General features: G+C 40.1%; 1 protein-coding gene across 3 annotated transcripts in view; it reads left to right on the top strand.

The window, feature by feature from the left end:
* LOC140480514 (transforming acidic coiled-coil-containing protein 3-like) overlaps window positions 1-23,234 on the top strand; it is a 51,470-nt gene that overhangs the window by 7,539 nt on the left and 20,697 nt on the right. For all 3 annotated transcript variants that reach the window (XM_072575467.1, XM_072575475.1, XM_072575482.1), the window contains 7 exons: window positions 730-868; window positions 2,371-2,522; window positions 5,290-5,351; window positions 6,595-7,699; window positions 12,240-12,294; window positions 16,672-16,879; window positions 20,985-21,043. In XM_072575467.1, the coding sequence (XP_072431568.1) occupies window positions 731-868; window positions 2,371-2,522; window positions 5,290-5,351; window positions 6,595-7,699; window positions 12,240-12,294; window positions 16,672-16,879; window positions 20,985-21,043 (1,779 nt within the window). In that variant the 5' untranslated portion in view covers window position 730. The remainder of the gene's footprint in view (window positions 1-729; window positions 869-2,370; window positions 2,523-5,289; window positions 5,352-6,594; window positions 7,700-12,239; window positions 12,295-16,671; window positions 16,880-20,984; window positions 21,044-23,234) is intronic.

The raw sequence follows: 23,234 nt of genomic DNA, 5'->3' as shown, positions 1-23,234 counted from the left end.
TTTTTTGTTACACTGTCTGTTTGTAGATCCATTATATAGATGGTAAATAGTTGAATTCTGAGAACTGAATCCTGCAGCACCCTACTAGTTATAGTTTGCCATCCAGAGAAAGACCAGTTTATCACAATCCTCTGACCGTCAACTAAATCCTCTACCCAAGCCAATACTCCTTAACCCTGTGGAACTAACCACCTGTATCAATCTTTTATGTGGCACCTTGTCAAAGACCTTCTGGAAGTGTAGATATACCATCAGATACCAATTAATCACTTTGCTGGTTACGTTCTCAAGGCACATTATGCTTAACAAACTTCTAGAAACCATTCTGGCACTGGTGAATTGAACTTTGCTTCCAAATGTCCAGTTATTTCCTCCTTTGCTGAATGACTTCAACAACTTGCATGCACCCCCCCCATTCCACCACCACCATCTTCCCCCAAAAAGTCAAACTATCTATAGACCATAAGTAGGGAGTTGTCTCTTTTTGAATGTTATATTAGCATGTTTCTAATCCATTGGTACCTTTCCAGAATCTAGAGAATTTTGGTATATCATAAGTAATGCATCTACTATCTTTGCTACCACCTTTTAAATACCCTTGGGTGCAGGACTGTCAGGCCCCAAGGACTTAAAACATATTGTATAAAAATAATTCAATTTTAAAAATTGGCATTTTATGGAATTCTAGATGGCTTCTCCAAGTGAAGGTTGACTTTTTTTCTCTTACAGAATGAATTTGGGTGAAAGCATTGCAATAATGAATGAACAATGTGAGCCATTAATGCTCGAGGCTACAGGGAAACCGTCAATTCTTCGAATGTCTCAGAAGGAGAACTTCCCTCCCAAAGGGTCAATGAAACTATCGAAGGTAGGCAATAAAGTTAATTTTGTTAATGGGATGTGGGTGTTGCCAGTTAGGCCAGATTTCATTGCCCACTTTGTGTGCCAAGAGAAATGGTTAGATTTCTCAATTATTAGACATGTTCATTGTCCTACATTTGAGTTTGTTACTTCAATTATCTAATGAAGCTGAAGTGCTATATGGCTGGATGGCTTTAGTATTTGAGCAGTCATACATAGTGCTGAATGTACTTTTCTGACATTATTAGGTTCTTCACCACTGATCAGTAATTGATCAGTTGGTTGGCAAGCTGTTAAATTCACTTTTGTACTGGCTTTCTGTAAGAGGAGTTTGGATTGTTTCTGTTCGAATTCCAGTTGTTCTCCTTTAGGAAGGATGGTGTTAAACTTGGTGCAGTAAAGACAATAAGAAGGATGTTGCTGGGCCTGGAGGGTTTGACATGTAGGCTGGGGCTTTTTTCTGTGGAGTGTTGAAGGCTGAGGAGTGACCTTAAGGTTCATAAAATTGAGTGGCAGGGACTGGTCTTTTCCTGAGGGTAGGGAAGTCTAGGTTTAAGGTGAGAGGGGAAAGATTTGCAAAGGACCTGAGGGATTACATTCATGCAGAGGGTGGGGTGTGTATGGAATGAGCTGCCAGAGTGGTGGAGGTTGGGTCCAATTGCAACTCTGAAGACATCCAGATGGATAAATGAATAGGAAAAGTTGAGGTATGGGCCAAATGCTGCCAAACAGGATGAGGTCCGATTGGGATGTCTGGTCAGCACAGATGAGTTGGACTGCAGTCTGTTTCAGTGCCCTATAACTCTGACTCCAGACTTTCCCCAACAACCCTGTACCTGCAATGGTTATTAAGCTTTATTTTGAAAAGCCTGATTTCTACCTACCCTGCTGTTCATCCAGTGCATTCCAGTAGCTGACTTGTTTTTGGTATTGTGCTTTGTTCTGAAGTTTAAGCTATATCTTTCAAAGTTTGAGATCTTTCAACATCTTGTTTTTTAACCTTTCTCATTCTGACAGTATCTGCATTTCTTTAAGAAGCATTACCCTTTGTAATCTGTCATTGTGCATGCTTATGACATGTTTCAGTGCACAAATTTAACACAAAATCTGGATGATGCCCCATCTTGATGTGGGCTGCAGTAACTTTAAAGGACAGTCCAGGGTTTGAATTAAAATTTCATTTTAGAAGTATTGAAGAGCTCTACATATTCAGATCATGTTAAATTTCAATGTAGTTGGCATAGCGCTCTGGCTCCTAATTTGAGCTTCGGACCTTCCATGTCAGTTCCTCTTTTAGTTAGCATCTTGTATAATCAAATGTAATAATGGGGATACAAGGGCAAGAAAACTAAGCACACTGTTATTTTCCTGAAGTGTTGATGCATTTGTTTTTTCAGATTTAAGTGGAGCATACCAGCTGAATTTAAATTCAATGTATTTGCCACAGGTGCATGCTGTAATGTGTTGGTATGCTTTGACAAAGTTTTAAAGGTGGTTTTTGTTGCATAGGTATCTTTTCAGACTCCTGTAAGAGATCCTGTTACACGCAAAGTTCTCAGTGCACATCTGACTAATAGATGTGATGCTAATTCATTTGAGGCTGGAATAAGTAAGAAGAACACTGAGAATCGAGGAAATCTTGATGTGACTGAGGCAAAAGGGTAAGAAATATTTTGGATTGTTAAAATGATTTAAATTGTACATCAGCATATGGTGATTTTCTAGATGTTTTGCACATTTTGGCTGTTTAAGTTGACTGTAATACCATAATCTTTTTGGGCTTTTAAGGGTGCTTTTCATTTGTTCTTGTCTTGCAAGTAAGCATTTGTCAAATTTAAGGCAAAATGAATATTTTTGTCAGCCCTGATTTGCTATAATCTGCCTCAGGTTTTGGATTGAACTTCTGGCTGGGGAGCAGCTGGATTAGTGAGGTTGTATCAAGCTTATGCCTCTTTTATATTGCACATAGAATTTCTTCCTCTGAATGAAAAACATTTTTCTTTTCTACCCTCTCATGTCACATTTCACCTGGCTTCTCCTAATAATAGTAACACCTAACTTTGACTCTGCGTTTGGTTGGCTAACTTGCCTGTTTCCAGTCTTCTGACTCTCTCCCTTCTTAAACAGGGGTTTTGTGTTAGTGATTTCCTGCCCTTGAGGACTTCTGTCTCCAGTAACCCAGTGATCTTGAAAGATCACCACTACCATCACAATCTTCTCAGCTACCTCCTTCAGACCTCTGGGGTGTAGTCTGTCATAGATTTACAGCACAGAAACAGACCCCTTGGTCCAACTTGTCCTCACCAACCAGATATCCCAACCCAATCTAGTCCAACCTGCCAGCACCTGGCTCATATTCCTCCAAACCCTTCTTATTCATATACACACCCAGATGCATTTTTAAATGTTGCAATTATACTAGCCTCCACCACTCCCTGTGGAAACCCATTTCCCACATGTACCACCCTCTGTGAAAAAGTTGCCCCTTGGACCTTTTTTTATATATCTTTTTCCCCCCTCACTCTAAACCCATGCCCTCTTGCCCCCCCCCCCAAAAAAAAGGGAAAAGACCTTGTCTATTTACTCGATCCGTGCCTAACCAATGTCCTGTACAGCTGCAACATGACCTTCCAACTCCTGTACTCAATACTCTGACCAATAAAGGAAAGCATACCAAATGCCATCTTCACTATCCTATCTACCTGTGACTCCACTTTCAAGGAGCTATGACCCTGCACGCCAAGGTCTTTGTTCAGCAACACTCCTTAAGTGTATAAGTCCTGCTAGGATTTGCTTTCCCAAAATGCAGCACCCCTCATTTATCTAAATTAAACTCAGCATCTGCCACACCTCTGCCCATTGGTTCATCTGATCAAGATCCTATGCAATCCAGTGTAACCTTGTTCACCTTCCACTACACCTCCAATTTTGGTGTCATCTGTACACTTGCTAACTGTACCTCTTATAATCTCATCTGAATCTTTTATATAGATGAAATGTAGAGGACCCAGCATCAATTCCTGTGGCACTCCACTGGTCACAGGCCTCCAGTCTGAAAAACAACCCTCTACCACCACCCTTTGTCTTCTGCCTTTGAGCAAGTTCTGTATCCAAATGACTAGTTCTCCCTTTATTCCATGAGATCTAACCTTGCTCACTAGTCTACCATGGGGAACCTTGTTGAACAACTTAGTGAAGTCCATATTAATCAGGTCCACCCTCCATCCTCTTTTGTTACTACTGCAAAAAACTCAATCAAGTTTGAGACATGACTTCGCATGCACAAAGCCATGTTGACTATCCCTAATCAGACCTTGACTTGCCCTACATCCTGTCCCTCCAGATTCCCTCCAACAATTTTCCCACCACTGACATCCGGTTCACTGGTTTATAATTCCCTGGCTTTTCCTTGCCACTTTTCTTAAATAGTGGCACCACATGACCCAATGTCCAGTCTTCTAGCATGTCCCTGTGACTATCAATGATACAAATGCCTCTGCAAGAGGCCCAGCAGTCGCTTCCCAGAGTTCTGGGATACGCTTGATCGGGTCCTGGGGATTTATCCACTTTTGTATTTCATGGTATCCAGCACTTCCTCCTGTGTAATATGGCCATTTTTCAAGATGCCACCATCTATTTCCTTACATTCTATATCTTCCAAGTCCTTTTGCGCAGTAAACACTGTTACAAAATACTTGTTTAGTATCTTCCCCATCTCTTGCAGCTCTACAAAGTCCGCCTTGCTGATCTTTGAGGGACCCTACTCTCCCTAGTTACCCATTTGTCCTTTGGAAAAATCCTTGGGTTCTCCTTAACTCTATTTGCCAAAGCTATCATGTCCCCTTTTTGCCCTCCTAATTTCCCTCTTAAGTATACTCCTACTGCCTTATTTGGTTTAGTTGATTTTATCTACCTTTTACCTTCCCCAGCACGATGGTCAGTACCATCACCTCTGCCCTCAGTTGTGGTTCTGGCATGCTGCTGGTGTCTTCCCCTGTGAAAACTGATGCAAAGTACCTATTCAGTTTCTCTGCCACTTTTGTTCTGTATTATTACTATTTCAGCTTCACATTAGCAGTGGTCCGATGTCATCCCTTGCTTTTTCATTTTCTTATTTAAAAATATTCTTGTGATCCTTTTTATTCCAATTAATATGGAGATGCCAGTGTTTGGCTGGGCTGGACAAAATCAGTCACATGACACCTGATTTTAAATAAACCTTTGAACAATCAAAGTTTTCAGGGTGCTGCCCCTTTGTCAGGTGAAGTGTAATCCAATTAGTTGCCCTGTCACTTCTTTCTTGTGGTAGCTATTTGTTTCCTGTCCTTTTTTGCCCTTTGAATATTCGGTAACTTTGAGATTGAGATTGTTATAATTACTTTGTATTTCTTACATCAGAAGTTCTGTTAAACATTCTGTTCCAATTAGAGATACAAATTCTGGAGGTACATCTGATTCTCCAGAGTCTGATCTGCAAGCAGAAAACACAGGTAAGCATGCACTCAATTAAACCGGTTTAACTAACATTGAGTTAAATCTAAATATTTAATTGAAGAGTATACCAATTCTAATGTTTACTGTGTTCAAAATTTTAAAGAAAAAGCTGTGCTTAAAATGGGGCATTTACAATGTGCAAAGTAACTTGAGTGCAGAGCAATTACTGACAGATTTTTTTGTTGTGTAGAAGTTGAAAGAAACAAATCAGTAGTTCCTGATGGTTTTACTGCTCAGTTACCAATTACTACATCGCCATATTTCCATAACAATGTTAACTATTTACTGGAATGCAATGCATATGAGAAGCAATATTGAACAAATTTCTCTAAGTTCACCAATTCTTTGGTGCCTCTCCTGTATTGGATTGGAAGTCCAGGCCAGTTCCTGTACATTTTCCAGTTTCCTTTCTGCCATCATTGTATGCATCCTATCTGTTTTTGGAGTTAAAGTTTTAATATAAATCAACCTGTTCAGAGGTGCTATGACCCACCTCTGGAGCAGGTGGAACTTAAAGATGGATCTCTTGGTCCACTGGTCAGATTATGACCACTGCATCACAAGCAGGTTTTTTAAATTATAACCAGCCTTTCAAATCTACTTTTAAATTTGATCTTGTTTTAAATGCTTGCCCCTTTTTGTACTATTTTCTCTCTAAAATGAGGTACAAGTACTTATTTCATACCATTCCGATCACTACCATGTATTGATCTGTCATGGCATCCCTAATCTGACTTAATCTTGTGTTTTAAATTATCCTTTTATTCTGTTTATGGTAAACTTCTCATCCTGTTCAGTTCTGATGTCATTCACTGTTTAACCTTCTTTGCTTCACATGTTCACTTCTGATTGGTTTCAGTTGTCAGAAGCCTTCCTCTTGGTTTTCTTTCTTCCTTCCTCTTCTCCCTCTGAAGAGCTCTAACTTTTTGGTTGGCTTATTCATTTCCTCCATAGGCATGTGTTTTCCTGACAGTACCTGATCCGTGTATGCCTCTCTGAAGGCATCCTTTTTTAACTTTTCTTTGCTAAAATCTTTGAATCCACTTTCTTGCACCATTTTAACATTTCCTCCAACGTACTGATTCGTTATTTAAAACTGCCTTACTCTTTTAATGTTTTTAACATAAACCTTATACCAAAATCTAATTTATTTTTTTAGACTTCACCTCTAGGTTTTAATGAAATTTTATGTACAGCATGATCATGGCTGATTCTCTGAATCTTTTTTGCTATTGTCAGACACTAAACAGTCAACTGCTGATATTGGCCTTGGCAATGAAGAGCATACTTCATCCAAAGGAACGTACACTCTTGATTTTGATATGCTTGATGTGATCAACCCTTTTATTGGTGTGTCAAAAATCCTGAACTCTCCAGCAAGGAAATTAACTGGCACAGAGCCAGACTATCTGGAACGACATGCTTCCATTTCATCAACTACTGATCAGACTCTGCCCAACAACATTGAACAACTGTCAAAAGCCACTCCCTGCAACAGCAATGCTGACAATGGTAGAAATGAATCCGCAGATATCCCTTTGCAGGTGGAAAGTCAAAGTAACCGCATGGATCAGGATTACGGAATGCTCAGGTCACAGACCTTGTGTAACTTTGAGGAGGATGGTCTTGAGAAGATCAGTCCTAGCATAAGTCAGCAAAAAGTACAAGTTTTACAACTTCCCTTAAAAGAGTCTCTCAATCTTGATCATAATGTTGACTCTATGACCCCATTCCAAGTGGCAGGTCCAAGTCTACCATTTGAGCAGAATCTGCCTTCTCTACTTGGAGAAGATGTTGACCTGGTGCAACCAGTGCAGTTGGAGGTTGAAGGCCAGGAGCCTCCACCAAAAAAGTTGGGTGAGAGAATAGGTCTAGCTCAAAATGAAAGGGTTTGCAGCAAATCTGAGGAGCAGTCTAAGGAAGCTACAAAGCTGGATGAGAAAAATGATCCTGATGCCTTTGTCCCAAAGATGGAGTACAACATTGAATGGGATAAATTGGATGACCCAAATTTTAATCCCTTTGGTGGAGGTTTTAAAATTGGTAATTCTCCCAGTTTGACTAAAGCACCTCATTCTGATTTACCTTGTAAAAAAAATCCAATGCAAAATTTTGAGTCGACTGCAAAGGAAATGAGTGAGGTTATGAGGCATGGTGAAAGTTCTCCAAGTTCAGCTGAGCTACCAGGAGACAAATCTGATGGACTATCTGTAGCAGATGATACAGTAGAAAATGTGGAGCCACTTGGAAAAGAAATGGAGGTGGCACAGAAGCCAATAAGCTTTGCTCAGACAATCAACAGTAATGAAGCTACTACTCAGCCACTCAAGCAATCATCCAAAAAGTGAGTAGATAATCACTTTTGTCAACAATCACTACAGGCGTTTTGTAAATGTGCTTTCTTTCACTTTCATCTCTCTTGGGTCTAGGTCACCTTTTGGTTTTGAAAGATCCAATTTAAAAGGTTGTTGACCATGTTTGCATTTACTTCCATTATTTGTTACCTTGGGACCAGAATAGTTACTGTGATTTTGATAAACTACCTACCTCCCTCCAGTCGAGGCAGTATCATAACCAAGAAAAAGGATTCGGCCTTTGCTGTTTTTTTAAACCTTCCCTGTCTTTCAATGAAATCTGATTATAACCTTTTATTCCACTTCTTTACCCTGCCCCATAATCCTTGATTCCCCACTGAGTTAAAAATCTGTCCAGCTCTGCCTTTATTTAATGGTTTCTTGCTCACAGGGAAAGGAATTCCATAGGTCAACAGCCTTAAAAAGTTCCCTCTTAAATGGGAAATACCTTTCTAAAACTGTATCTCTAATTCCAGATAAATTGTGCAATCTCTTTTGTCGAACTGTGCTTTTTTTTTTTCAGTTTCTCTCATTTGTAGCCACTGAAACAGCTTGACAGTCCATGTAGGACCCTTTAGTGGACCACCTGTTTGGTCAAGCCAGTTCTGTATTTCACCTTGGGAGAATTATGGCATCTGTTTTTTTTTTTAGCCCCCTCAGTTTTTATAAATTTTATTATTTCTTTTCTAAATTCCAGTGAGCAAAGGTTTAAACTTTCCTCAAAAGAATCCCTTTAAATAACTTGTGTCAAGAGTCCAAAAATGTTCAAGGACCTCTCGATGCAGTCTCTAGAATGCCCCATAGAATTGTGGCAAGACTTCATCTTTTCATAGTTAATCACTATTTCAAAAATGACAAACCTTTCCATTGGTGCTCTTTATAATTACATAATGTACAAGAGGTTAAAATGCAGATTTAAGGACACCTCTGTACTGCAATAGTCTATTTATTTACATTGCTTTCAAAGCAGACAAACTTATTTTTCTCAATGTTAATTTCATCTGTCAAACTTTTGCCCACTTGCTCAACCATATCCCTTTGCAGATTTTAGTGTCCTTTCAACTTTCCTTCTATACTCTACCAAATTTGATCACTGCTCAGTTGGTCCCTTCTTTCAAGGGGCTAACTGATTGTAAATAGTGGAGGGCTTTACCCTGAGCCTTATGGCAATTGACTCTTGCAATTTGCTAGCCTGAATGGCCAACTTATTCTGAATGTTTTAGTTAGCTATTCTATTTTTGTTACTTTTAACACCATGCACTCTGCTTTTTTGTACAACAGCCTTTCACTTCATACAGCACTGCCTTTAATCTGTGTTTTTGGAAATCCAAAAGTGCTGGTTACCCTTTTTATCCACTCTGGTTATTGTATCCTCCGTTTTGACTAATTTGCAATCAATTTTCTTACTATTAGGAGATGCATATAAATGAGAATTGGGAGCAGGAGTAGCCCATTCAGATTCTTGAGTTTAGTCTGCCATTCAATAAAACCATGGCTAGTAATTTGCATTATTCTTTATCCCATAGCCTTTCACCTTTTTTTGTTTTAACAAGAATCAGACCTCTTGTTTAAAAACCTAAGGACTCTGCTTTCACACTGTGTTCCAAAGACTGAGCTTAAATTTCACCTTGATTCAAGTGAGTGATTCCTCATTCGTTCTAGATTCTCCCATAAGAGGAAACATTCTTTTCTTCTTCTATCCTGTCACCTCTGGTCTTAAACTCTCAGTGGATGCAAATACAGCCTGACCACCACAAACAGCACCCCATCCCCCTCCCAAATGCCCTGCCATAAGCCCACCCACCCACCCATCCCAGGTCTTAGTAAATCTTTGAACTGCTTCCAATGCAGTTTTATCCATCCTTTAAGTGTGACTAATACTGTGCCAGATGCAGTTTCACCAATTCCTGGTAAAACTGAAGCATAACCTTGTATTCCATTCCTGTCATGACAGGTGAAAAGCATTTCTAAAGGCTTGCCATGCCTTTTTATACTAACCCTGTGCAATTCGGATGCAGGAATCTCACTTCACTAATCTACTTTATTTTAGTGGCAGCTCAGTAGTTATCTCTGCCTCAGGTGCCAGGCACCTGGTTTTGATTCTAGCCGTTGGCTCCGTGCTCAGGTTTCCTCCCACAATCTAAATATGTTCAAGTTAGGTGAATTGTCCATTGCGTTCAGGAATGTGTGGGTTAGGTGCATTGGTCCAGGTAAAAGTAGAATAATAGGGTAGGGGAATGGGTCTGGATGGGTTACCCTTTGAAGAGTCGGTGTGAATTTGTTGGGCCAAATGGCCTGTTTCCAGACTAGGGATTCTATTCTATAGTTCAATGTAGATTTTGTTTTGATTTTGTCTAGCTTCCTGTAGCGATTTCAACACTTGCAATGACATGTCAGACTCACTAGCTTGTTTCCTGATTTAACACTACTTTTTCTGAATAAAGATATATACTTGCAGCTTGATCACAGCACATTTGAGAAAATTGCAACTAACACCCCTCTGCAGCTATCCTAAGACTATAGGATGCAGGCTTTCAGATTAATGCTTTTAGGTTTTAGTGCCAATATCTTCCATGGTTCTTTTTTCTCTTGCATGTTCAATTCATTTTTTTGGCCCTAATTTTTCTAAATCTGGCTGGTTTTATGATCTCTCTGCAGAAACATAATTATGGTGCAGAAGATGGCTATTTGGCCTATTGGGTTTGCACTGGCTCTGTTATTTGCCTGTATCCTTTTCAGCCAACCCATCTCCCTGATTTGGACTGCATTGCCATTAGTGTTGCAGGATCAAACTTTTTTGTCTTTAACTTAATTGCACTGGTTCTACTCAGTCTTGAGTATAGCAAGTGCACCACCACCACCACCCACCAAGTGCAGTTAGGAATAGTCATAAATGCTGGATAGCCATCAGCAACCTCATCCCATGAATGAGTTAAAACTTGCACATTCATTGCTGTATCTTTCTTCCAAGCCCTGATTATTTCTTGACTTGTGACAAAATGTGTACAGGGCTTTTAAACTACTCCCATCAGTGGTTTTGTTGAGAGGGAAATGGCTCACATTTTAAGTCCAATATGGCTCTTCTGACCTTTTTTTTGTTCTCTTGTGGTTTCCATCAAAGCTGGTTCTGTATTTGATCCTCTGTCCAAGGTTACTTTCTCACAACTGATCTCATAGTTTAAGTTCGCTACCCACTTCTGAAATATGCCCATTCTAGAATACTATGCCTGAACCATGTACGTTTTTCAACCATGCCTCTAATAGTCGTTACACTCCTCAACAACTACCAGTTACTGGACCCAACATTAACTATTTTATCTCTGTACTTTGATTTGAACTTGACTATCCAAATGCTTCAGAAACCTGAGGTGTCTATCCCTGGACTGCACTATATTTACACTCCATTGAAATTTTCCATGTTATAAAGCCTTTTGATTTGAGATATGAAGGTCAATGTGTCTTTTGACTTTAGAGATTTATTTCAGCTTGCCAATTATGTCAGGGCTTAGTTTACCAAATTTGGCCTAGCCTGTAGGTTTGCATTAATGCTCAGTTTTTTAACTGCTCTTGGAAGTAGGTATAGAATACCTTGTGCATGGATTTTAAGATAAACCATTTTCCTTAGTGCTGAGAACTGATTTGTGGAACTTCGTTTCTTTTACAACCTGACTCAAAAGCAGTTGTATTTCTAATTGGGTTTGGGTTGCAAATGTACAAGAACAAACTTGATAGCGGTCAGTAAGTTTGTCATGGAATAAAATTCCTGGAGATAGATACCAAACAAAACTGTACTTTCATCAGATTGAAAGTTCAGGAAAGCTTCTCACCTCTTTGCTCTTGAAAGGCGACTGTTGACTTTCCAAGGTGCCCAGAGTCTGAAAATGAGTGATCAGACTTCTACTATTAATACATTTTAAAATAGAGGTAAAGATGTTTTAAATGAGCTGCAGAAATGATTGTATATTCTGAAGTTAGAAGCCCTTTCTCTAATTGCTGTTTTACCAAACTTGAGTTTAGCCTAAACAAATGCAGTGTTAGTTTAAACTATGGGAAAGAATCAATTATCCTGATTTTTAAGATGGTCAATATTTCTGGTAGCATATGGGTTATACCTCATCTGTACTCTTGTGTGCCTTGTCTGTTTGCAAATGTGAATGAATATTTTGTCTTTCACAAGGGTGGGCTTTGTTTTTGTTCCTTTGGCATTTCCGGATGTTTTTCTGCTTTTCAAAGTCCTATTCCCTAATCCTTGGATAAGTCATTGGAAACTGTCCAAGAGCAAAGATTTGTTGTGGCTGTGGCCATGCTTGATGAGAATACTTTTTTGAATGGCTTCGTGCACCTGCTATTTGTTGCTTATGGTACATTCATGTGTTTGAAGTTACAAATAAACTATTATAATTCCTTCTTCCCTTTGTTGTCGTTCTTGATATGGAAGTTTGTCCATTGTCAAACCTCATTTTGCTTTGACTGTCTGTTTGAATAGATTTGACTTATCAAAAATAATTTTGCTGATCTTAATATTCGCAGAAACACTTGTAAAGTTAAACCAATGATGGAAGTCTCTGCAATTCCCTGTGAACAGGTGGGTATGAATTTCCAAGTATTTGTTGGTCTGATAAGGATTGTCTGCAATCTAGTAGAGTGCTACTTGGATCACTGGGACTTCCATTATTGCTGTTGGATCTGACTTGAAGGAAGGTATTCCTTTGTATTTCAAGCAAATCTTGTTGGATTCCCAATATAAAGATGGGAATGCTGTAAAAGAATGAATGTATGCTGAGTAGGCAAAATGGCCCAAACAATGGGCTGAATAGCATCCTGTACCATAACTTCTGATTAAGTCTAATGGGTTGGCCTGAAAACTGAAGGAGGGTGCCAATATCTTGGCGGCCAGGTTTGCTAGTGCTACAAGGGAGGATTTAAACTAGATTGGCAGGCAGGTGGGATCCTCAACAGCAGGGAGGCAAGTGTGAGGCTGGAGGGAGATACACTAATCAGTAAAGTGAAGCAACTAGTCAGGCTGGAACATGACAGGAATGCCTGCTGGAATAAATTGCATTTATTTCAATGCAAGAAAGCTGACAGGTAAAGCTGAACTCTGGGTGTGGATTGGTATGTGGGAGTGGGATCTCTGACATTAGAGTTAAGGGAGGGTTAGGACTGGCAGCTTCATGAGCCAGGGTACAGGTGCTTTAGGCAGGACAGTTAATGGAAAGAGGGGAGGGGTGAGGTGCATTTTTGATTTTCAGGTGAGTAGTAATCAGTTGAAATAATTTTTGAAGGGTCATCCAGTGAGGCTTTGTGGGTGGAGTGAAGAAATAAGGGGACAGTGATGTAATTAGGGTTGTACTATAGGAGACACTGCAAACTGTAGCTGCTGGAGATCAGTGTCTAATTGCAGTGCTGGAAAAGCATAGCTAGTCAGGCAGCATCTGGGGAGCAGGGGAGTAGATGTTTCAAGCATAAGCTCTTCATCAAGAATCAATGGGAATTAGAGGAGCAAATATGCAGGGAGTTTGGAGACTTGCAGAATTTTTTAATTTTCCTAATATAGCCTGGGACTGCAAACATTAAGGGCTTAGATGGGGTGGAAGTTAAGTGCATTCAAGAAAGTTTCCTCAAGTATAGAGAGGGCCCTGCTTGGGAAGGGGCAAAACTAGACCTACTGTTATGAAATAGGGTAGGACAAGTGAGGTGACAATGGAGGTGTGACTTGGGGACCAGTGACTATTGGTCTACTAATTTTTAAAATAGTTATGCGGAGGGACAAGACTGATCAGTTCAAGTTCTAAACTGTGGAAAGACAAATTTTGATGGAATTAGACAGGGGTTGTTTGGAGTAGTTTGTTTCCAGGCAAAAGGACTTCTGGCAAGTGGGAGGCCTTTAAAAGTGAGATAGCTAGAGTTCAATGTCTGCATGTTCCTGAGAGGGTGAAGGGCATGGTTGGCAAGAGATTTTGAGCCTTTGACCAGAAAAAAGGAGGATGCATGGCTAAGGTACCAGCAGCTGGACCAAGGAAATTCCTGGAAGCATACAAGGGGTACAGGAGTTACTGAAAGAAATTAGGAGGATGAAAAAAAGGATGAGACCATCTTGGCTGAGAGGATTAGGGTGAATCCAAAGAGGTGGTTTTAAGCCTATTAAGGAAAAAAGAATAACTAGTGAGAATAGGATCCCTCAAGGACCAAAGTAGATATGTAGTGCAGAATTTCAGCCATTAAATGAGATCCCAATGAATATTTCTCCTGTTTACTGTGGAGAAAGACACGAAGACTTCGGAACTTAATTTACTGGTGATATCTTGGACAGTGCATATCACAGCAGAGGTGTTCAATGTATAAAAGTGGATAAATATCATGGACCAGCTATAGCCAAGAACACTGAAAAAGGCTAGAGAAGACATTCAGGGGCACTGGCTGATATTTTGCATCATTAGCCACGGGTGAGGTCTGAGAAGGCTAAAAGGTAGTGAATGTTGTGCCATTATTCAAGGGCTGCTCAAAAAAAACAGAACTAATACCAGTAGGCATAACATCTGTGGTAGATTAAGATTGAGATAAATGCATTTGGAAAGATAAGGTTGGATTAGGAGTAATCAGCATGACTTTGAGTGGGAGACCATGCCCCTCAAATTTGAGTTCTTTGAAGTGACCAAAAAAAGTGACGAGGATAAGGTGGTAGATGTAGTTGATATGGATTTCAGTAAGGTCTTTAAGGTTCCAATGGTCTGCTGTGGAAGGTAAGATCACATAGAATCCAGTATGAGCTGGCAAATTGGATACACAATTGGCTTGATGGTTGGAAACAGAAGGTAATGGTTAAAGGATGCTTGTTGGACTGGAAGCTTGTGGAGTGCCTTTGGTCTGTGGGCCTGTTACTGTTTGTCATACAAATCACTGATACAGATAGCAATGCACAGGTATGATTGGAAAGTTTGCAGATGACTTCAAAATAGATGATAAAGTGGATTGTGAGAAAGGTTATCAGAAATTGCAGCAGGACTTTATCAGCTGGGGAAGTGGACTGAGAGAAAGCAAATGGAATTTAATATAGATAAGTGAGGTCTTGTTTTTTTGGAAAGTCAAATCAAGGTAGGCATTTCATGGTGAATGGCCTAAAGGAGTGCAGTGGAACAGAATGACATTGGAGGTCCGGTTCATGGTTCTCTGTGGAGTCACAGGTAAACACGACAATGAAGAAGGCTTCTAGCACACTGGCCTTCAGTCAGGGCATTAAAAATTGAAGTTATACAGGATTTTGGTGAGGATGCACTTGGGTATTCAGTTTTGATCACCTTGCTGTAGGAAGGATGTTATTAAACTGCAGTGTGGAAGAAATTGGCAAGGATGTTGCCTGGACTTAAGGGTCTGAGCCATAGGGAACAGTTGAATAAGCTAGACTTCTTTTTTTTTCCTTTTTAAGTGTAGGAGACTGCAGGTGGATGTTATGGAAGTGTATAAGCTCATGAGATGCATGGATAGGGTGAATGCATTCAGCCATTTTCCACAGTTGAATTGAGGAATAGAAGGTTTAAGGTTAGAGGGGAAGGAATAAAGAATCCAGAGGACCAACATTTCTAAGCATATGGAATGAGCTGCCAGCAGAAGTGGTTGAGATGGGTATACTACAAACCTTTCAAAAAGCATTTGGACAAATACATAAAGGTTTAGAAGGATATGCGCCAAGTGCAGGGAAATGTGGTTCATGTGGAAGGATGTTGATTGGCATGGACTAGTTTGGGCCAAAGGACCATACTGTAGGACTCTGACCTCTAACAGAAAGCAGATTCTGTAAATGACTCCAAAGGACTGTACTGCAGCAGGATCTAGGTGTCCTTTTGCATAAAGTCAGCATGTAGATACAAAGTGTAAGACAAATAGGATGCATGCCTTATTACAAGGAAGTTAGAGCAAAGGAAGGGCTATTGCTCCCTTGAAATGCAACGATATTACCCTTGCTGAAATCCCCATTAGTCGCATCCTGGGAGAGTTACCACTAACCAGAAACTGAATTGGACTAGCCACAAATACTATCTCTGCAGCAGCAGGTCAGGGGCTAGCAGTCTTGCAGCAAGTGACAGCCTGTCCACTAACCTTGACTGAATGCAGCTCTATCAACAAGCTTAATGCCGTTCCAAGTCAAAGCATTGCAATTAAGATGATTCAACATTTATTCCCTCCACTCTTTCAGCAGTGTACCATCTACAGCATGCATTGCAGTAACATGGGCTCATTTTAACAGCATCTTCCTATCTGTAACTCCCAGATAGACACGGCTAACAGGTGCATAGAAATGTCACTACTTGAACATACTTCCTCCAATTTCACCCTCCTTTCTGGCTCTGAACTATATCACTTCCTTTTCCTGCTGGGTCAAAATCTTGGAACTCCGGAACAGCTGCAGATATCCTCCCCTCCAAAGACTTCCTGTTCAAGAAGACAGCTCCCAGTTGCATTGCAATTACAGATGGGCAATAACTTTGGTTGAGCCAGTGACAGCCACATCCTTGAATTTATTTTAGTAAGTAATTGAGTGAAGTTCACAATTGTAATCTCCAACACTTACACGCACACTCCCCACAAATCAGCCTCGGTAACCATGTGGCTACAACTGTTTCCTATGACATTTTAATACCCCACAAGAAATTATTAAATTTGCTTTTCTCTTTAAAAAGTGATCAAGTTTTAAAATTGCTTAATTCTTGAATTTAAAAGACTCTAGTTGGACTACAACAGTGCCATATAATTTCATTTTGATTTTGTCATGTGTATTTTGCTGTAATTATAAAATATAGTTAAGCTTTTGTTTGCCTCAAAGGCATCATTTTGAATTATTTGAGAAGTGGGGAGCTTTGGGGGAAAGACAGATACAACTTCATGATGCACTGATGGACTCAGAGCTATATGTGGTAGCTGAAGATTTCCAATTATGACCTGACAAATGTATTCACTCTCTTAGGATTCCTTCTCTTCACCTGAAGCTGAAAATATTGAGATGAGGCTGCCACTCAATTTTGAGCGAATAATTGCTGATGGCAGAGTACCATCAACAATGACTGATGCAGAAATACTGGATGGTATTGACTTTGGCTTCTCTGTGCCAGGATCCTCTGCATTCCGTAATGTTATTGAAAGTGAAACTGAAGAATTCAGGCCTGCTGACCAAAGTAAGATTGCTACCTTGTCAGTCAAGGAATAAATCAAGCCTACTGTTTCCTTTTATCCAAGTCTGGCTCTTGACTCCTGCTTAAATTCTTTCACTTCAGCAGTAATTGAACATTTTAAATCTGCAATCCAGCTGTCCAGTATATGTTTTCTCTGTTCATAATCAGACTTGATTTTTGCTTTAAGACCAGTGGAAGATGGTACTAATCTAAGGTAGTAGCTCTAATTTGTTCAGAAAATGAATGTGAAACAAGGGGAATTAAATTCTTAGTGACAAACTTCAAAACCTGTCATGTCATGGCTTAGTTTGGACTTGTAACATTATGTAGTTAGTTGTCATGTAATATTCCACTGCAAAGAAATAACCCTCTGTTTAAATGACTGATTTCAAGCCCACATACTTTAGAGCTAGGTTTCTCCCCCAAAAAAGTTCTTTTTAAAATTAGAATGAATTTTATTGTCACGTGTACTCCCATGATGACAGTAAAGTGTATAAGTCACCCCTTTTTAGCTCCATCTGAGATGAGTTTTGAGAAGATTTGTAACTGAGGTTGAGGTTCTGGATGTAGGTTTGCTCGCTGAGCTGGAAGGTTCATTTCTAGATGTTTTGCCTCCTAATAGGTAACCTCTTCAGTTGGCCTCCGGGCAAAGCACTGCTTTCCATTTATGTTTGCATTTCTTTGGGTTGGTGATGTAATTTCTTTTTTCTTTGGGGGTGGTAGATGGGGTCTAACTGTTTGTTTGTTGACAGAGTTCTGGTTGGAATACCCTGCTTCTAGGAATTCTCATGCGTGTCTGTTTGGCTTGTCCGAAGATGGATGTGTTGTCCTACTCAGTGGTGTCCTTCCTAATATGTAAGGGTACTAGTGAGAGAGGGTCATGTTGTTTTTGTGGCTAGTTGATGTTCATGTGGCTAGTTTTCTGCCTGTTTGTTCAATGTAGTTTGTGACCTTTCTTGCATTTTTTTTGTAAATGACATTAGCTTTACCTGTTATCTATATAAGGTCTTTAAAGTTCATTAGCTGCTGTTTGTGTGTTGGTGGGTTTGTGGGCTACCATGATGCCTTGATAAACAGGCAGAAAACTAGCCACGAGGGCACATGAACATCAACTAGCCACAAAACAGCATGACCCTCTCACTCATATCCTTAGATATGAGGAAGGACAACACATCCATCCTAGGACAAGCCAAACAGAGACATGCACAAGAATTCCTAGAAGCATGCATTCCAACCAGAACTCTATCAACAAATACATTGACTTGGATCCCATCTACCACCCCTTGAGAAAAAGAATTTTAAAAAATGACATCACCAATCCAAAGAAATGCAAACTCATAAATAGAAAGCAGGAATTATCAGCAGTGCTTTGCGCAGAGGCCCACTGACGATGTTACTTAGTATGGTGACAAAACATCTGGAAATGAACCTTCCGGCTCAGCGAGCAAACATACATCCATCTGAGGTAGCAAGGCACCTAGCTTTAGATTGGGTGGGCAGAGAAATTAGAAAAATGTTCAGCAATAAATGAAAATAAATAAACTTGATTAGGATAACAATCTTTCCAAACCAGACTATTAAGCTTCACTGAGACCAGGAGTCCCAATTACAAGCTGGGGCCCAGAGTCCAAGGGCACAGTGGCTTTCCTCCTGGACATCACTGGCCATGAATGGGTGGGGAAGGAGGGGTGCAGAAGAAATCGATTGAGTGGGCAAGCTCCAGCTCAGAAGTTCACTTCCAACAGTCTAATACTGTTCTTTATATATTCATTTGTGTTTGTAAATTATGAACTTAGTTTTTTTTTGGTTGAACAGGGGTTTTTCATGTGGATTGGAGTAGGCTCCTTAAAGCATCCTTTTTTTTCTTTTCCACCAATTGATTTTCTGGACAAGAATACAGTTTCTAAAAGCCAGTTAGGCCATGTCCACTAGGTATATACATAAAAGACTAAATGGAGCCATACAGTTGTTGGAACTCAATCCAGATATTGCTGCCTCAGACTCCTAAGTTTTGCTTTGTGACTGACCACTTTGTGTGTCAGGGGCTTGGTGGTTAGCATTGCCTCCTGACACCAGGGACACTGGTTCAATTCCACAAACTCCATAAAGGCATTCTCTCCAAGTCTGCATGGCTTTCTTCCAGGTGCTCCAGTTTCCTCCCACAGTCCAACATGTGCAAACTAGGTAGATTCGGCAATACGGCCAGGGATGTGCAGGTTAGGTGTGCTAACCACTGGGAAATGCAGATAGGTCTAGGTGGGATGCTCTTAAGAGGGTCAGTGTGGGCTTGTAGACCAAATGGCGTGTTTCCCACTAAGTATTCTATTCCCAGCTCTGAAGATTACTCTTGTATTGTGTAATGACATCTGGTGACTGTCAATCATTCCCTTGTTCTTGTCTTCCCTGGGAAATCTTTGCCTTCTCTTGTTGCAAGTCCCATCTCTGACCATTGTGCTGGCTGCCATCAACATTTATAACAACAGTGAAGTACTGTGGATACTTTGAGTAAAATTTAACTCAAAAAAGGTACTGGAGTGATTGTCTAGGTCTGGCAGCATCAGGGATTTTTAGGTCCATGTTTCTTCTGACTGATAATGACATGAGAATCACTTTGTAGGTAACAGGGCAGGCTTTTTCCTCTTCTAACTGGAGTAATTGTTCTTGTTTCATAACTGTGTCCAGAGCTTTTTGGCCAAACAGATGGCTGCCTTTGTTCAGGTATGAAAAATGGCAATAGTGATTCAGTTGTGCAAATCTGTGGCATTCTTGTGGCACTCTGCTTTCTCCCCATAGATGCTGCCAGGCCTGATGAGTTCCACCAGCATTTTGTTTTTGTTTGCTCATCTCTTGGAGAATCTGTGGTCCTGCTATCATGTGACAACTGTTCCTCTAACTTTACACTATATGGAAAACCACCATATAAATAATTGCATTGTGGAAGATCATTACTGAACAGTTACTGCAATTTTCTATAAGAAAATTCATGTTATCCAAACAATGTCCACAATTGTGTATAGCCAATTAATGCTATTGAAATAGATGTTGTAGCAGAATGACTTTCTGATGCTTTAGGGAGTGGTTTGGAAATGACAGCAACTTCAAAACAGAAAATCATCCATTGATCTCGAGCCAGAACCAAATGAGGATTTGAAATGAACATCTTTGTTGCTAGTCGAGAGCACAAGTAGATACTGAACAAAAAATTGTAATGCAGATTTAACGTGCCCAATTTGAAGTGAGAATTAGACAAGTCAAGAAACAGTGGACCACAGGCTTTTTGTTGTGAATAGTTTGGAAATAGCTTTTTCAAACATTTGGCTCAAAGCTCTTTCCATTTTAATGACTGCATTTTTTTCTGTCAGCCAGCACATAGTTAACTCGTCTGTGCTTGTGCATTCCTCCTGTGTCCCACTTTGATTTGATCTAGAGCAAAAATCTCCAGCTGATTCGTTGAAGCCCATCTTCTCTTAGCATCTAGTCCTCTAATGTTGTAGTATGCTTTTTGTGCTTTGATTCAAATGCCTTAAAGGGAATCCATTTTAGTTAACCTAATATTAGTGATGCAAATTTAATAATGACTTAGATTTGCTGAGGGGTTAAGGAATGGTAACTGTTACCTGGATATTCATGTCCCAGCATGGAAATTAATCTTTTTGGGTATGAGACAAGCAATCTTTTATTTGGATAAATACATAGTTGGATGACAAATGAAAAGGCTTCATGCACTCTCTACAAATATTTTGAAGTAAAGACTTGAAATTTGTAGAATGTGCCCACATAGTGTAGGTGTGAATTTTTTAAGCTTATGTTGAAGAGTTGGGCATGAATGTTTGGTTATTTAAGAATGAAGACTTTTTTTGGCAAGTTAAACAATTAGTGTTTATCTACTCTGGTGGTTCCACAAGATCACTTCCTTCACAGTTTTTGCAGTTTGAGAAACTTGGTTGGCTATTTCAGTTGATTGGATCAACAATCATACATGAATTGGCTTCTATGATAGCCTGATGCCATGTTTTTGGTTTGACTAATCTATGCACTGAACTTAAATTCTCCATGTATGGTAATGATTGAATTTGTATCTTCAGCTGTCTTAGTTTTTTGTTTACAGTTCCAGCTTTTAATGATCCTATAGAAATTGATTATCTGGAGCAGTTTGGCCACTCTTCAGTAAGTATGGAAACTGGTTCAGTAATTTACTCTGTGACTGGTTTGTTTTCATTAATTTCAAATGTTGGAATTCACTAATTACTGAGTAATAGAGATACAGCATGACAACAGACCCTTTGGTCCAACATTCCATGCTGAGCACACATCCTAAATTAATTTAGTCCCATTTGCCAGCATTTGGCCCATATATCTCTAATCCCTTCCTGTTCATATACACATCCAGATGCCTTTTTTAAATGCTGTAATTGTACTAGCCACCTCCACTTCCTGTGGCAGCTCATTTCATACACTCTCCACTCTCTGGGGGAAAAGTTGCCCCTTAGATACCTTTTTTTAAAATCTTTCCTCCTTGCATTAAACCAGTGCCCTCTAGTTTTGGACCTGGACTATTTACCCTATCCATGCCCTTCATGATTTTATAAACCTCTATAAGGTCACCCCTCAGCATCTGATGCTATAGGGAAAATAGATCATAGACCAATACAGTGCAGAACAGGTCCTTTGGCCCTCAATGTTGTGCTGACCTGTGAACCATTATAAGCTTGTCCCCTACACTATCCCATCATCCATGTGCTTATCCAAGGATTAAATCTCCCTAATGTGGCTGAGTTAACTACATTGGCAGGCAGGTCATTCAATGCCCTTACCATTGAGTAAAGAACCTGCCTCTGACCTCTATCTTGAGTCTATCACCCCTCAATTTGTAGTTATATCCCCTCTTACAAGCTGATGTCATCATCCTAGGAAAAAGACTTTCACTGACTACCCTATCTAATCTTGTATATCTCTCTCCAATCCCCTCTTAGCCTTCTTTCCAATGAGAACAGTCCCAAGTGTCTCAGCCTTTCCTTGTAAGACCTTCCCTCCAGACCAGGCAACATCCTGGTAAATCTCCTCTACACTTTCCAATGCTTCCACATCCTTCCTGTAATGAGGCGACCAGAACTGTCCACAATATTCCAAGTGCAGCCGCACTAGCGCTTTGTATAGTTGCAGCATGACATTATGGCTGGGGAATCCAATCCCTCTACCAATGAAACCTAACACACTGTATGCCTCCTTAACAGCATTATCAACCTGGGTGACAGCTTTCAAGGATCAATGTACATGGACTCCAAGATCCCTCTACACATCCACACTACCAAGAATCTTTCCATTGACCCAGTACTCTCCCCTTCCTGTTGTTCTTCCCAAAGTGCATCACCTCACATTTAGCTGCATTGAACTCCATTTGCCACCTCTCTGCCCAATTCTGCAGTTTATCCAAGTCCCCCTGCAGACCGTAACATTCTTCCAAACTGTCCACTACTCCACTGACTTTAGTGTCATTTGCAAATTAACAAATCCATCCACCTATGCCTGCATCTAAATAATTTATAAAAATGACAAACAGCAGTGGTCCCAAAACAGATCCTTGTGGCACACCACTAGCAACTGCACCCAGGCTAAATATTTTCCATCAACCACCACTTGCTGCTGCCTTACAGAAAGCCAGTTTCTCATCCAAAATGCTAAATCACCCTCAATCCCATGCCTCTGCATTTTCTCCAACAGTTTACCATGTTTAACCTTATCAAAGGCTTTACTGAAGTCCATGTATACCACGTCAACTGCCCTAACCTCATCTACCTGCTTGGTCACCTTCTCAAAAAGCTCAGAGGTTTGTGAGACATGACCTGCCCTTGATGAAACCATGTTGACTATCTGAAATCAAATTGTTGCTTGTTAGATGATAAATCCTATCTCTTATACTCCTTTCCTACAACAGAAGTAAGGCTCACCGGTCTATAATTACCTGGATCATCCCGACTGTCTTTCTTGAACAAGGGCACAATATTTGCAATCCTCCAGTCCTGGTACTAAACCTGTAGACGATGACTACTCAAATATCAAAGCCAAAGGCTCTGCTATCTCCTCCCTAGCTTCCCAGAGAATCCTCTGATAAATCCTGTCCAGCCCAGGGGGCTTGTCTACTTTCACTCCTTCTAGAATTGATAACACATTCATAACTAACCTCGATCCTTTCTAGTCTAATATCTCATACCTCATTCTTCTCCTGAACAATATCCTCCTTTTCCTGAGTGAAAACAGATGGGAAATGTTCATTTAGCACTTCTCTGATCTCCACAGGGTCCACACTCAACTTCCCACTTCTATCTTTGGCCCTAATCTTACCCTAGTCATCCTTCTA

This window comes from Chiloscyllium punctatum, chromosome 1 (assembly GCF_047496795.1).
Source record: "Chiloscyllium punctatum isolate Juve2018m chromosome 1, sChiPun1.3, whole genome shotgun sequence".
NCBI classification, from domain to species: Eukaryota; Metazoa; Chordata; class Chondrichthyes; order Orectolobiformes; family Hemiscylliidae; genus Chiloscyllium; species Chiloscyllium punctatum.
The sequence above is the reverse complement of the archived record's forward strand: the minus strand, read 5'-3'. Positions and strand labels throughout refer to the sequence as shown.